This window comes from Trachurus trachurus, assembly GCF_905171665.1.
Source record: "Trachurus trachurus genome assembly, chromosome: 11".
NCBI lineage: Eukaryota > Metazoa > Chordata > Actinopteri > Carangiformes > Carangidae > Trachurus > Trachurus trachurus.
This window is the reverse complement of record NC_139904.1, coordinates 20,530,092-20,545,819: the sequence shown is the minus strand read 5'-3', so window position 1 is coordinate 20,545,819 and position 15,728 is coordinate 20,530,092. Positions and strand designations below refer to the sequence as shown.

Below are 15,728 nucleotides of genomic sequence, written 5' to 3'. Positions count from 1 at the left end.
AGATGTATGGATGGATGTATGGATGGTAGGTAGGTAGGGAGGTACTGTAGGATAGATAGATAGATAGATAGATAGATAGATAGATAGATAGATAGATAGATAGATAGATAGATAGATAGATAGATAGATAGATAGATAGATAGATAGATAGATAGATAGATAGATAGATAGATAGATAGATAGATAGATAGATAGATAGATTAAAATAACCCGTGCAGTGCAGTTCATTGGAACTGTTGTTTGCCTGACATTAGCAGATGCAGTGGCCCTGACTAAGCAGACAGCAATCAAACTGTTCAAGGTCAGGACTCCACTGAATATCAGACAAGGTCTGTATGTGTAAATGTACACATACTGTAGAGTGTCAGTAGAAACAACCACAATTATGCACTTAACACTTGTCAGTGCATTTGGATTTATGTGCAAATACTCCATACAAAGGAGCACAAACATGCACATAATAACACACACACACACACACACACACACACACACACACACACACACACACACACACACACACACACACACACACACACACACACACACACAGAGTGAACTCTGCTGAGTAACCAACAAATCGGCAGGTTTCTCCTCAGGTTTCCACAGAGTGTATAGTGTTCATGGTCCCTAAATAGAACTAAGCATCTAATCACTGCGACACAGGCAATTTTTTTCCCATGATAAGATTTTTACACTCAAGCTGGCAAAGGAAATGACCTATTAACTCAAAATATCTGCTGTGTTTCATTTGTTCAAGGTGAATGTTCTCATATTCCAACTCAGTCCCAAAGTCTGGGAAATTGTCCATCACAGTGTGGGCACACATCTCATAGAAGTGTATACGGTATGTCATATTGTGGCTTATATGTCATGTACGTACATGGCAATATTACTTAATACTTTGATGGCCTTGTACACGCATCAACCACCCACATACGTGTTTTCAATTAATCTTCTTACAGTAATGAGACCTCCTCTCTAGACTGTGTGGGCATGTCCAGACTCACTTTGACTGATGTCTTCCTCACTCTCTTTTCTTTTTCTTTTTTTTTTGCACCTATGAGTTCAATAACATGTACATTTATAGCTCTTAATAGCACATTAGCTCATTGTAACCTCATGTAATTCCAGGTACGTAACCACCCACCCCCAACCTTAAAAAATAACTCTAATTATCCAGGACTACTGAAAACACCTGCACGCTGTGCAGGTCTTTGTGACATAGTGGGAAGAACGTTTTCTTGCCAAGAGTGAAATCGGAGGATTAGGCTACCACTCTCGCTTTTTTCCTCTTAAATATGAGACTACAGACAACACTTACCTTAGCATAGCAATTAGGACTTATATCAGGAAAGCCTGTCTCTGTACAAAAGAAAATCAGCTTCTAAGCTTCTCTAAAGCCCACAAATTAACAGTTACATCTCATGTGTTATAGGTGTAAAAACAACAGCACATTACTTGGTGAACATTAGAGGTGTTGACAGTAGATTTGGGCAAAGTCAGGCTACCATCTCCTGGCTGTAGCGTCCTATTATATGGACAATATTAAAGTTTTATCAACCCCCTCAGTTAACTCTAAATGAGAACATGAACATATCCAATTAAATATCTAATTGTTTTTGTGTAAAATATAACTGTTATACTCCAGTAGGCTACACTCAGTAACAGTTATATCTTCCCAGTGCGTTCTCAGGCTGAATCAAGTTAACCCTCACTTAAAAACAAACTCTAAATGTATGACTTTTTAATTAAGAACAGCACATTGCATCTATTATTAATCTCAAAATACATGGATCCATTTTCGCTGCCCATGATGTACATGAAGCGCTGGGCTGAAACCCTGGGTAGCCTCAGGTCCAGTTAGTCCAAACTAAAGGATAACAGCAGGTCTGATGTGCTAGATGGTACGAACTGAATATTAATGCAGCGGTCTAGTAGTATCGTCCTTAGGGAGTAAAGCTCTTGGAACTGGGTCTGACTCTGACCTGAATGTCTCTCTTTCTCTCTCTCTCTCTCTCTCTCTCTCTCTCTCTCTCTGTGTCTTCCATAATTCATGTTCCATGTGTGTCTCGCTGGTGCTGATTATTTTTAGCTAAGCACACTGGTAGGCCTGTATACAGACACATGCATGCGGACAGAGCCATGAGGCAGGTGTGTGACATACAACAGACCTGCGTGTGGGTGGAGCGTAGTTGTGTTTCTGTATGTGACACCCCCCCCCTACAGAAAGAGTGTGTGCAGGACACAGCAGATGCCTGTCTGTTCCGCTTGACGGCAGATGACACTGATAGTCATGGAGGCTGTAGAAGATTTCTACTGTAAAAGAGCTGTGTGCAGAATCCGCCTTTACAGTTCAAAGCGTCAGCTGTCACATGTGTTGCACATTGCCTGAGGTGGCAATGAATTCTCATGTCACACTTAGTCACAGGGTCTAGAATTTGCTTTTTTGGGGTTTAAAACTCCCATAGTGGTTACTGCCTTGACAACTTGACAACTGGTTTATTATGATTCTGATCAAATGCATTGTGACGAAGGGTTTGAGAATTGATGTCCCTGGTCTGTAGGAATGTATAAACTTATATTAATTTCAAACATTTGAAAGAAATATGAAAACTGCAGTGTTTCCCCTGTGGGTAGGAGCCAAACAGTCACCAAACAAAAGAGTGCAAATTTCAGGATAGGTGGCTTAATGCTTTGTAATAAAGTGGCCCGAGTGCTCTGAAATTTGTATGTAAATCAAAAACAACGCCCAAAATAGCAATGATTGATTGGCGGGCTGTGTAAGACTTCTTAAAATCATTTCAAGGCTCCTCACTGTCAGCTGCTATTCTCCACATCGTGACAATCAATCAAGGCTCAGAGCTCGATGGCCATGATCCTTGACTGTGTGCGTTTGTGTGTGTGTGTGTGTGTGTGTGTGTGTGTGTGTGTGTGTGTGTGTGTGTGTGTGTGTGTGTGTGTGTCCCTTCACCTTCACATGTGCACTTGTGTAGAGTGACTGTGACAGATGTGACATTAATGATTCAGCCACAGGAAGGTGCATGACACTCAAGTACACTGTAATTGCTCGGTCACATATTGATTATCGGACAAAGAGGAGTAACATTGCCATCCAGTCACAGCACAGGCACCGCAAACTGAAAAACTCTGTGACGTGCCATTGTGAGACCCTATGTAGAATATTAACCATGACAGTTAACCATGCTCAGCTGAAGGAGTAGACACATATAAACGAGGTGGGGGTTTGAGAAAAGACGAGAGAGGAGTCTCAGAAGTGAAGCAGTCTGGTGTTGCAAACTCACAGTGTTATTAGAGCTGACAGAGAGGCAAAACCAGAGAGAGTGAGGGGGACAGGGGTTGTGAGAGAGAGGGGATTAGAGGGATGGAGTGAGAGAAAGAGCTGGGGAAAGACAGGCAAGTGTGAGTGAATGAAGCACAGAGGACAGAGAGGGAAAGAGAGAGGGGCAGAGAATGAAGCGGATCCCCTTCTCTCATGCAGCTTATCTTGTCTCATAACACTCCAGCAGAATATAATTAAAGCAGAGGATTTCTAAGAGAAGCCCACTTGGTGTTTTCCAGTATTTTCTCAAATGATGAAATCTCCCAAGTGCCTGTGGAATCAGCCTACTGTAAAAAATAATATGGTGTTGTCTGGCAACATTATGTCCATTTCAGTCTGTTTTATAGGAGATAGTTAATGCATGCATGGGTTAATAATAAAAACTGTTTAAAAAAAATAAATATGAAGAAGCATGCTTACAGCTTACACTGTATCATCCTACAAACATCTGGTATCCATCATTCATCTATCATTTACAAGACACAAGAGAAAAATTTGGGATAGCCTGCGCCGGGTATAAGACATGCACCATCCGGGCTGCTCCTGTCTCCTGCAGAGAGAAAACTCACCTCAACGACCTGGAGAAAAGATCCGAGCGGAGCCGAACAACTTCACCACCGTTCACTTGACAATCACGGACAACTACCCGCCTCCGGACCCATCTCCTTCTCCTCACTCTTTGTCTATATGTTTTTTTTTTCTTTCTCAGTCTCCCTACACTGCAGACCTCTCGGTCGGTTTGTCGGTGACAGCCAAAGAGAGCTGTTTTTCTAGTTCCCCAAAGACCGAGCACGGCGAGGATGCGTGATCCGTGCGCCTGGGTTTACACTGGGTGAAAGATGGGGAGGAGGAGGACGGTGCGCCACTTAACTGGAGTTTGTAATCCGCTGGCTCCATCGGGGGCCGCAGAGAGAGCGCACCGTACCCTGGGACCTGCAGCCTCGGAGCGCAGAGTACCAGCGCCATCTCGTGGTCGCCCGTGGTCACTGGTGCTCATAAAAACTGATTTTCGGGCTCTCAGCTTTGATTGGTTGCGATGCGCTTCAGAGGTTTTATAATAAAAGATGACCGCACACCTGAGACCACTTGGCAGTTCACACTGTGCCCACCTGGTTCACTGATGCAGATGCATTTCAAAGATTCAAAGTGTTTATTATCATATCCACAGTAATAAAACATGCTTCACTGTAGGCTACAATGAATTTCTTACTTTGCAGTTTAAAACGATTAACTGTAGGCTGATTACACAATATTTCACTTTTATGGCTGCTGTTTTATTACTGTAAGAACACTGTTTACATTTGTTCTCTGTCAGTAGATTAATACTGATTGATTAGGCTATGTGTGTAGCCTGTGTGAGTGGTTGCTGACCATTGACTTCTTAATACCCGTTATTTAACTGCAATCAATGGTCTATGTTATAACGGCTGCATTACCTTTTGGGTTCATTCCTACTGTTTTAATTTGTGTTAGTAGCTATCTTGTCTTAGCTGCATCACTGTTTTCTCCAACTCTTTGCCTTCTGATCTATCCCCTTATGCATGGAATAGTTCATTTGAAGTGCATCCAAATCTTTTATGGTATTACAGCTTTATCTCTATCCTGTAGGTTTAGGACTAGTGCCATGTTATTCACAAATAAACGCATTGGTTTATAGGCAATGCATTAGAGAGGATTTGTGTCTTTTGAAAACCCATTTATCCTCATCATTTATTCTGATAAATCAGCCAAGACAAGCACATCAAAATCTGCTATAATAGCCTTTAAATGTTACATTAACCTGGATCTGAACTATGAGACTATTTCGCTCAATATTAGTCCCAATTTATGAAAGAAGGCAAAGAGATATTGCTAATTTACTTCTATCTACCTATTTATGAAAGAGTGGTATAAACTCTCTCTCGGTGCTGATGCAGTTGGCCCTGATCTGTCACTTCAGAGGATGAGATCATTTCATGCCTGCGGCTGAGAGCCCATGCTTTGTGCGGGGCGGACCACGCCCCGGCCCCGGCGTGCGGTGCACCAGGCTCCGTTAGCAACACAGCAGCAGCAGCAGCAGCAGCTACATCCGGGCGCTCTGCTCGGTTTACAAGCCCTGCGAAGATGGCGACGTCAGGGAGGAGTGCATTATTATCCTCCACCTCAACTGGACCTAAGAGCACACTGGAGAGCTGCTCCAACCCAGAGGAGGATGACGGACAGGACTTATGGTGGGCGATGCGTGATAAGAGCTGGGTTTGACGGGACCCGGGGTTGGTTTTAGTGGGAGCGGAGGGTCCATTGTGCTGAGAGGAGGATGGTTTGACAGCTCTGCTAGCCCGCTAATGAGGCTAGCTAGCATCAGCACCACCGCCACCACAGCGCTTTGGTACTGGTGACACAGCAGCGCGTTTAGCTCGCTTTAGCTGCTGCCTGTCCCGTCCTCTCGTTTGTTGTGGTTTATTTATTTACTGAATGAACCGTGAGCCGTGTTTTGTAACGGGGCTGCTCTGTCTGCAGGTCCACCATCCTCAGCGAAGTGTCCACCCATTCAAGGTCCAAGCTACCGTCTGGGAAAAATGTCCTGGTCATGGGTGGGTATCTGTGTCTGTGTCTGTCTATCTGTGTGTGCAGCCTCCTGGCTAACCCCGAGGCATCGTTAGCTGCTGCTGCTGGTAGACTCAATAATAATACCTGCTCTGTAGCTGAGTTAGCCTGCATTGGACCGGGTGGGGGTGCTTTATCTGGTCTAACATGGTAGATGGTGCTAGCACAGAGAGGGAGAGAGGCAGGTGTATTTTCCGTGCGCCCCCCCCCACACACACACACACATTCACATGTATCATCTTAGGAGAGAGAGAGAGAGTCTCTGCAACACTGCAAGTCATTGTAGCATCCAGACATGCTAGTAGCATCCAGGTGGAGATGATGCTGAGGGGACGAGACAAACCCGTCGGTCTGTTGTTTAAACGGGAGTGGGGGGTGGGTGAGTTGGGGGGGGGGCACGGGGCCATTGAAGCGTAGACGGTGCCTCCCTGTCTCCTCCCTGTCCACAAACACGCGCGCACACACGCACGCGCACACACAGTGTCTACACATCCGCCCGGGATAATCCGCAGCCTGCTACTCATTCCAGCTAATCAGCGACTTGGTTACCGATGTATAAACTGTAGAAGAGCCATTTGTCTGTTGTGCTACCCCACGACAACATCAGCAAGGCAAGCTCACACTGCTGCATGATGCATTAGAGTCCCCCTGTCGGTTTAAGTTAATATGGCATAGCCGAAGAATGGAAGCTGCCTTGACATCAGCGCGCACACACACACACACACACACACAACACAATAACAATGTCACGCTGAGGCTGGCAGTAATACCACATGCAGTAATGCATTGTCAGGATATAGACGGTTTGTTATGGCTGTTCATTCATAATTAAAAACTGCACGGAGGTCTAATAAGATGCAGGGCTCCAGTTAGGGGAAGATTGGATTGTTTATAGTGGATGTGTGCAGACAGTTGTGTAAAGTTGCAAGGATCTGTTGATTAGTCATTTAATTGACTGACAAAATATAATAATATAATTTGTCAATCTCATCCTAGTTCTGTCTTCACCTTTATTAGGAATTTGATGCTTTTCTTTGTCTTGTGAGAATGGCATTAGACAGTTGTCCAAGCAATTTCAGGTGTCACCATAGGCTTCAGAAAGTACAGTTGTCATAAAACAAAAAAAAGTAGACTGATCAGTCATGTTGAATTTCAGCCACAGTTTCTTGCAGTCCTTATCCTGATGCACAACCTAGTTATTAACACAGCATTTATTAACACCGTATTATGTAATTACTACACTTCGTAGCATGATAGAAGTAAGCAGGGGCTATTGAAAAATAGATTTATCTCAGCAGTGGTGTGATGTGTCCACTGTGTGTTTGCCACCTTGCATTTTTTTTGCCTATTTTCATTGATTGCTCACTCCTGTATAATATAGTAGTATATTGGTTTAATTCATCTAACTTGTATGGGTTCTTTTTTAAATATAGGAGTGCATGTTGCCATGGAAAAGTCTTGTTTACTGTTTGTTAATTGCAAATTGTATGTGTTTAGGTGAGGTGGGCTCTGGGAAGACCACCTTGGTTGCAAAACTACAGGGGGTTGAAGAGTACATGAAGGGGCGTGGCTTGGAATACCTATACTTTAATGTCCATGATGATGACATTGACGGTAACCAGCACCTACATTAATCCACATATCTACCCTGCAGTTTGGTGCCACAGAAGTGTTTACTTATCTCAATGTGCTGTGCTATGTGTGTGTGTTCAGACCACACTAGGTGTAATGCCTGGGTGTTAGATGGAGACCTTTACCACAAAGGTCTGCAGGGAGTAGCTGTGCCCGTTGACTCCATCAGCAACACGTTGCTGCTGATAACGGTTGACATGTCGCGGCCTTGGAACGCCCTGGACTCCCTCCAGAAGTGGGCTGCCGTCGCTAGGGAACACATCGACAAACTCCGGATCGCCCCGGAAACGCTGCGGGAGCTGGAGCACAGACGTGAGTCACACTGACAGCAGTCAGACTAAGTGGCAGATAAAATAGAAAAACAAAGTACAGGGCTGTTTTTTTTGTTTTTCTTAACAAAAATAGTCTTGGAAGTAAGAAAAATAAAAGTTCCTATATAAGAAGCCTCTCCATCAAAGCTGTACATTGGACCACAGACCAGGGCCTGGTTATGAGAATGATGAACTCCACATGTCTAAGATGATACTTCCTTGCCAGGATGTGATATTTACTAGTCATCGTTTGTGTTCATTAATGATGTTTGTGTTTGTGTGTAGTTGTCAAACAGTTCCAGGAGTACACAGAGCCGGGCAGTGGGGAGGACGGCACCCCGCAGAGGAGGAGTGAAGACGAGGAGAGCGTGCTGCTGCCGTTAGGAGACAACACGCTCACACACAACCTGGGCATACCGGTGGTGGTGGTCTGCACCAAGGTACACACTCATACTTAACTATTAGATACAAGTGTATATGGTCCTGGACTTACACACATCGATCTCTGTTTGGTCCCTTCTCCTGCCCCCTCAGTGTGACGCCATCAGCACATTGGAGAAGGAGCACGACTACAGAGACGAACACCTGGACTTCATCCAGTCCCACATCAGGCGTTTCTGTCTGCAGTGTATCCTTCACCAAATCCACTTTGTCTCATAGATGCTTCCCATGTTGTTTACTTATGAGGCTGCTAATCAGGCACTGACTATTTAATTTCCAGGTCGGCTTCAGTAATTTGGAACGGATGCATTACAACGTGTTTTGATCTCAGGCCAAAGGCAAAGTTATTGGCAGCAGTGTTATAGCAACAGTTTAACGACTATAAGCTGTGTTTGAACTATTGTTGATATTGCTTTGTTGCAAAGAGAATTTGATAAAGGTCAGCGATCACCGAGTGCTGCTTGAAATTGATTTTGCAGAATCATTTCTCTCGTCAGTGCTGGGCGCGAGCAGTTATGAAATTTTCAATGGTTATTGTTTGTAGAATGAGCCAAGATCAAACGCGGCCTCAGTTCCTCTGTGTAATTGTAGCAATTACCCGCAGATAGAATCTGTTTTGCTCATGTGCTCCTTTTGATAAGAATTTCTTTTTTGCAAGTTGGAAATTGTTGAGAATGTCCTTGACAGCTGTGTCAGACGGTGCGTCTCTGGTTTACACATCAGTGAAGGAGATGAAGAACCTGGACATCCTCTACAAATATCTGGTCCACAGACTCTACGGCTTTCCCTTCCACTGCCCCGCACAAGTGGTGGAAAGAGATGCTGTCTTCATGTAAGCATTTTGTGTGTGTGTGTGTATCTGCCAAGGACTCATCTGACCACCTGTATTTGGTTCCTAACAGTCTCTCTCCTCCACCAGTCCATCAGGTTGGGACAATGAGAAAAAGATCTCCATACTTCATGAGAACTTCCAGACAGTAAAGTCAGACGACAGCTTTGAGGAAGTAATAGTCAAACCACCAGTCAGAAAGGTATGTGCTCCTACCAAACAACACCTAACTTTAAAAAAGATTCTCTCAGGCAAGTTAAGCTCCAAGTGCAGCGGATTGATTATTTCTGTAATGTCATGCGTCTTTGCCTTCTACATCATTTTACAGTTCACAGCCAGTGCACTAAGCTCAACCCAGTATCCCTGCAGGGATCACAAGAGTTTTATCCAATCTAATTTATTAGCTGTTGTAAATCTTAAAAGGAAAGTGACTTTTAAAAAAATATATTTGATTTTTTTTTTCTTCTTTCACCAGATTGTACATGAAAAGGAGATCCAAGCAGAAGATGACCAAGTGTTTCTGGTAAAACTGCAGGTGAGAAAACATCTCAGTTCTGTTAATGCCAGTTGTTTCGCTGCTCGCGGGAACTCCCAATTAAATCTGACTGGAGGGTCCCGATATGTTAATTAAATACTAATTAGAGCCAATGTGGATATTGTGCTCTAATTTGCAGTCGCTGCTCGCCAAACAGCCCGCTGTGACAGCAGGGCGACCTGTGGTGAGTGCTCCTTGTTTTCTTTCTAGTCTTGGCTCATCAGATAACGTTAACTCTTCCTCCAGGGTCCATATGTGTGAAATAAACTGTCGTTTACAGGACACCACTAGCAGAGCACCCACCGGTTCCCCCAGGACGAGTAACCGCTCTGCAGCGGCCAACGTAGCCAACACCATGCCACAGTCAGGTAAGTTATGCATTTCAATGCAGCACAGACCCACCCAAGGCCATTGTCGCACTGTGTATGCGCATGTTTGTGTGTGTTTCTAAATCTGTCCCCTGTCTGCTGCAGGTCAGACCAGTGAGGGTGTGTTGGCCAACTTCTTTAACAGTCTACTGACAAAGAAGGCGGGGACAGGGGGGCCCGGGACGCCAGGCGGTGGTAACAACACTCCAGGAACCGTACGCAAGTCAGGTGAGAACACTTACACACATTTTCTGTAGGTTTAGAGCAAAACACCACATTTATTATTAATTACTATTGTTTTAGGATTTCATGCCATTTTCAGTCATTCTTTTTTTGGTTTTCAATTTCCATCTGCCATTATTTTCCTACCTCTGTCCTCTACTCCAGACATGAACATAACATATGGTAAAGAGATTCATGATATGATCTGAGTGCATCTACAAGTCACACAAACACACTCATCATCATCATCATCACCGTCACCACTTTCATCATCTCTATGCCTGTTTGTAGCTCTGTGACTTCATTCTTAACTACACTCATAGTCTTTGCTGTGGATTCTCACTATTAACATCATTCATAATGTGTGTATGTGTGCGCACTAGTCAGAGGATGCTGGCCACGTTAAGGTGTGTGTGAGAGAGCTACTCCTCATTTATTATTGCTTGCATTCATTCTCAAGACGCATCCCTTTTTTATTTTGAACTCCCACCCGCAACCCCCCCCCCCCTTCGGGTTTGCAGGGATCAAACCTCCTGTATCACCCGTTTGATGTTTACATACTGTTGCAGATGATGTAGAACGGAACTGCTGCTTTTTTTATGTGAAACCTGAAGCAGTGGTCCAGGAGATGATCCCATTGCTGTTTAATTATTTTTGCAACACATGGCTTCATTTTTTTTTCAGGAACGCAGCCTGTTTTTCCTTCAAATTTTCAAACTGTAGCTTTTGCTAATGGGGTCATAAAAAATAGGAAAGTTCAGACACACAAAGTTGATTTGGTCTTACTTATATGAATCAGAATAAATGTTGATATCTTGGATAGATCCGCATCCCTGTAAGGCTAACCAGGAAAGCATGTCTGAAAAATGCAAATCTTTTTTTTTTTTCTTCGCCTGTTTATTTTCCATCCAGTTTAGTGGGGGGAAATGATGCCAGTTAGAGCAGGGATGATTCCTTTAATGACAGCTTCACCACAAATCTTTCCTCTTTTAATCCCCTGTTTCCACTTTGCTCCCCTGGATTTCATTTATTTATTTATTTGTTGGCATGCGACATTGCATTTCTTCCAACTAACATCTCTCGCAAGCATTGCACATGATTGTTAATAAGGCTGGGAATTATCAGAAAATGTATTTGAACGTATTGGCAATGCACAATACTCAATAATTTATGCCTTCTTTGGAGGTGACCTAGAGTAACTGGTTTATTTATCAAACCATATTTTTACCTAGAAAACTATAAAAAGCTTGACCAGATAGACACATTGTGGCACAAACGTGTTTTCATTTGGTGCAAATGTCAAATGACGTTTAGGTAAAACAAGTCAAAGATCAACTCAGAATAGAATTAGATCTTTAAAAAGAAGAAGCAAAGTTCCATCAGATACACAGGATGTTATTCAACCTCAGTAGGTTTACAGTCCTATAGAAACGTAAATAGGTTGAGTTGCCTACTGACTGGATTGCAAGTTTTGCATTAAAGTGTCGCAATCAACATCTTTCTGTCATTAAATCACTGCGATACCATATAAATGGTCGCAGCCATAAATGAATTCCAAAAGCAGAGTGAGTTGGGTCACATGGTGGTGGGTGGTGATTTGTCAAGAGAGTGCTGCTGCATCTTTTGTTGAGCGCCACTTTTTTGATGGCTGTGATTATTTTGATTGTAATTTTTTTTTGCATGTTAATAATCATTTCATTTCATTAACGGTAGTTTTTAGCCGATCATTTTGCAGCACGTCAGCCGAAGCAAACCAGGCCTGAGGTCGGCTTCTCAGCAATGCTGTACATTTAAAAAGAATCAGCCTAATTAACCTCACACACAAAAGCATTTCCATATCAATCCAATAATATATGATATCTAGTCAATATTTATCTCATATTCACATTTTCACCCAGCTCTTATTGTAAACATGTGTAATTGTACTTAATGCATTGTGTCTTAACCACTCATTGATGCACTGGATAAATACTCGTCGGTCTGTGTGGTAGTTTCCATTGGGATATTGTGTGAACGTGACCGTTCGTTTGTATCTGCCCAAATCCGCTGCAGGTTCCAAGCTGGGCCTGAGCGACGTACAGGCGGAACTGGACCGCATATCCAGCCGGGAGACTGACTCAGACTTGCCCAATGCCAACGAGACCCCTGCCACCGATGGCCAGGACACATGAAGACCAACACGCATCACCCTGCTCTCCTCCCCCCCCTCCACACCCCCTCCTTCACCTTCCACCTTCCCATGGCCCTCCTCCCTCCGCTCTCGGCACCTTCTCCATCACTAAGATGTGGGGAGAAGAAGGGAAGTAGGGGAGACGGAGGAGGAGCGTGTTCCGTTTTTTTTCCCTCCCCATCCTCTTTCACGTTCTCCTCAAGTTGAAGAACACGCCCTCACTTCCTCTACGCCTTCTCCCACACCTCATTCTCCCTCCCCTTTCATTTCTTTTCCTGGCTGTTACGCTGAGGGCGAGTATTTGTCACTGTTACATGACTGTCTGTTACATGAGAGTTGATAATGGAAACGGGGGACCATTCTGGGGGTGTGAAGGTAAGGAATGAGAGGAAGTGAGGGGCGGGTTGAAAAAGACTGATTGCAGGAACGAAAGAATTTTATCCATCCATTTATTGTGATGGTACAGTTAGTGTTTTTACTGTAGGAACTGCTGAAGGGCGCATGTTGACAAAACTGCACTTAGGTACTGTAGGGGAACGGTTGTGTGATTGTGTGTTTATTGTATGTGGGGCAGTCATGCTTGGCCAGAGGAAGAGATTGAGAACAAAAAAAATATGCCTGAAAAAAATTGCAAAGTCTTGTTTTTTTTGTTTTTTTTTTTAAAGATGAAGGGACAAACATACCAATGTGCGTGTGTGTGTGTGTGCGTGTGTGTGTGTGTGAGAGAGAGTAATTGAGTAAGTGAGTGCGAGAATGAAGCAGATAGAAAATTAAGTAAGTTACTTCCGCCTAGACCTGTATGTTAAGATATGTTTGGCTGTTTGCATTTCCAGCAAGAGGCAAAAAAACATTACTATGCTCTTACACTACAAGCTCTTAAAACTGTGTATACACTATTGTTACAGCAGCCTTGTCTGCTGCACTACACATACCAAGTCTGACAAAAAAAAAAAAAGACTACTACAAAGTTCACACACAAGCAGCAGTCCTGTGTAGACGGCACCTAAGGTCCACAACGACACCCAGTTCTACAATTGGCCAAAACTTGCCCTCGTGTTACATACTGCTCGAACCTGTAGATAACAAGACAGTGCACTGAAAAGGGAGGGTGGTAGAGAGTGGGTGGGTAGCTGAGCTTTACTTGTACAGAAAGAAGCACTAGTGATTCAGTTTCATAGTTACTGCGGGCAGGGTGGTGGGTGGGCAGAGGGGGTCGGAACATGGGAGGGTCACATCAAGAATGTACAGTCATTGTCTCGCTGATTGGTCCTGTTATTTCAGAGCTCTGTGTTGGCGTTTGTATAATCAGATCTGTTAATCAGTCAAATAAAAGGTGTATTTATTCGGATTCATCCACTTGGCTTCTCTTGGTTGTTGTTTTTTTTTTTACAATGGTCATATCTCCTCTCCTCACGCTAAATTCTTAGTGATATTTGCCCTCGTGAAAGAACCTGAATTCACATAAAGTCAATGGGAAGTTATTTGTGTTCATAAGACTAATATATTTTTGGAGCAATTCATGTACACAATTTAACCAAAGTACAAACCGCAGAGGATGGACATGAGTGGTTGTAAAAAAAAAAAAAAAAAAAGGACAGCAAATGATTGGTAGGTAACATGCTGTGAGTGCAGTGCTTTTCCTCAGGCAGAAGAAAACACTAATTGCGGATAAGACACCAAAAATAATTGGGGATCTAAAGTAACAAAGGAAAACCTGAAATAATATTTGTAACCTTCCTTCTGGTGTTTTATCTGTGAAGATTCTCACTCATCCAGGTCACAGAGGCATTGAACTGGTCCTGGTTTTGCTGTAGACACTTGAAGATCTTTGGCGCTCGAGTCATGCATGACATCAAGAGGTACTGATTGAATTAAATTGCCATTTTGAGGCCAACCATTGTTGGCCCAGGGCAAACTGAAATTTATGCCTCAGCGCTAATGTTTTCAGGTTCTTGATGAGGCGATATCTCAGGACCACGTTGAGGGCATTTCTTCAAATCAGGCACAAACATCACCTGGACAGTGACCTAAATCTCAAGAAGTGAACTACGTCCCACAGATTCAGAGTTTCCCACTCAAACCTGTCCAGCTGTTATGATGCTGCAGGATGAAGCGTCCTGCTTGAACTGACCAGAGGAGAAGTGGAGGAGAAAATGGCGCTGCTGTCCTTCCCTCACCACCAGCACGTTACAGATGTTCCCCTCACAGCAGCAGGAGCCCCACTAACAGTTGACATTTAAATGTTGAAAAGATGTCCCGATCGTATAAGGCGTTGTTTTTTTCTGTCTGTACACTCAATAATTTCAGCTTAGACAGAGGAGAACAAAAAACACTTATAATTAAGTTAAACTAAATTTAATAAAATATTGCATGGTACAAGCTGATAACACACATTACATGTCCATACAGTGTAACATCTGCAGGGGTTTTCTTACCTATCTGAGGCCATGTGGGGGGTGTGAAGGAATCAGTCACAAAAGAGGGGTTCAACAGAAAGTAGAGCTTTAATTCTGCTTGCAGTGACTCAAAATGGTCAGTCCTCATTTAAACCAAACAATTGTAGCTATGTTTCAGATTCTTAGATTTCTCTTTAAAGTCTCTTTTTCAAAGTTCCAACTTGGCCGACCTCTGGAGACCTCCACGGCCTGCTCCCAGGGGACTGTATCTTCCTTCCACGACACACCCCAGCGGTACACCACAAAAGAAATATTGCTCGTATATACCCACTTCCTCATCAAACAGACCCAGAAACATTGGCATTTATTTGGAGTGACAAAAAGATCCAGCTTCTTACCTGCGAGATGTGCAAGACTTACCCTGCTCTTTGACTCTGAATATTATGCACAGTGCATCAAAGCTTGTTTGCTGAAAACAGCTGTCTGCTCCTGGAAACAGGCTTTCTGAGAGACTTCCAGGTTTGTTACTATGGGCAACACCCTACACTATGATACCCCTCACATAGTCATTTGGATGAAATAACTACTACACAATGTGAAAAGTCAGGCTCGTGTTAATAAAAACCATGGTGAATAATGTCCCTGCTCTGAAACCGCATTTCAAAACATTGCATCAGGTGATCACAAACATGACTGCAAATGAAAGATAATGTTGCTCTGTGTAGCCTATGCTGAATGTGGAAGTATTGTATGCTGGCATGTTTCATTCATCATAAAACCCTATAACCAAAACTATAACTATAATTATAACTAAAACGCATTTGAATTGAGTGGGAGTAAACAAGCAGACAGCAGGGAACCAAGTGATTTGCCAGACTTGTCTAAAATCTTTGGG

General features: G+C 43.3%; 1 protein-coding gene across 1 annotated transcript; it reads left to right on the top strand.

Moving 5' to 3' along the window:
- Positions 1-5,407: 5,407 nt before the first annotated feature.
- On the top strand, positions 5,408-13,751 carry dync1li1 (dynein, cytoplasmic 1, light intermediate chain 1). Its single transcript, XM_083981703.1, has 13 exons — positions 5,408-5,553; positions 5,843-5,916; positions 7,427-7,543; positions 7,643-7,873; positions 8,158-8,312; positions 8,407-8,500; positions 9,010-9,145; positions 9,233-9,344; positions 9,618-9,677; positions 9,817-9,861; positions 9,958-10,045; positions 10,151-10,273; positions 12,320-13,751. Exons 1-13 carry the CDS (start codon positions 5,447-5,449, stop codon positions 12,436-12,438), a joined length of 1,461 nt encoding a protein of 486 aa, XP_083837829.1. The 5' UTR covers positions 5,408-5,446; the 3' UTR covers positions 12,439-13,751.
- The last annotated feature ends 1,977 nt before the right edge of the window (positions 13,752-15,728 follow it).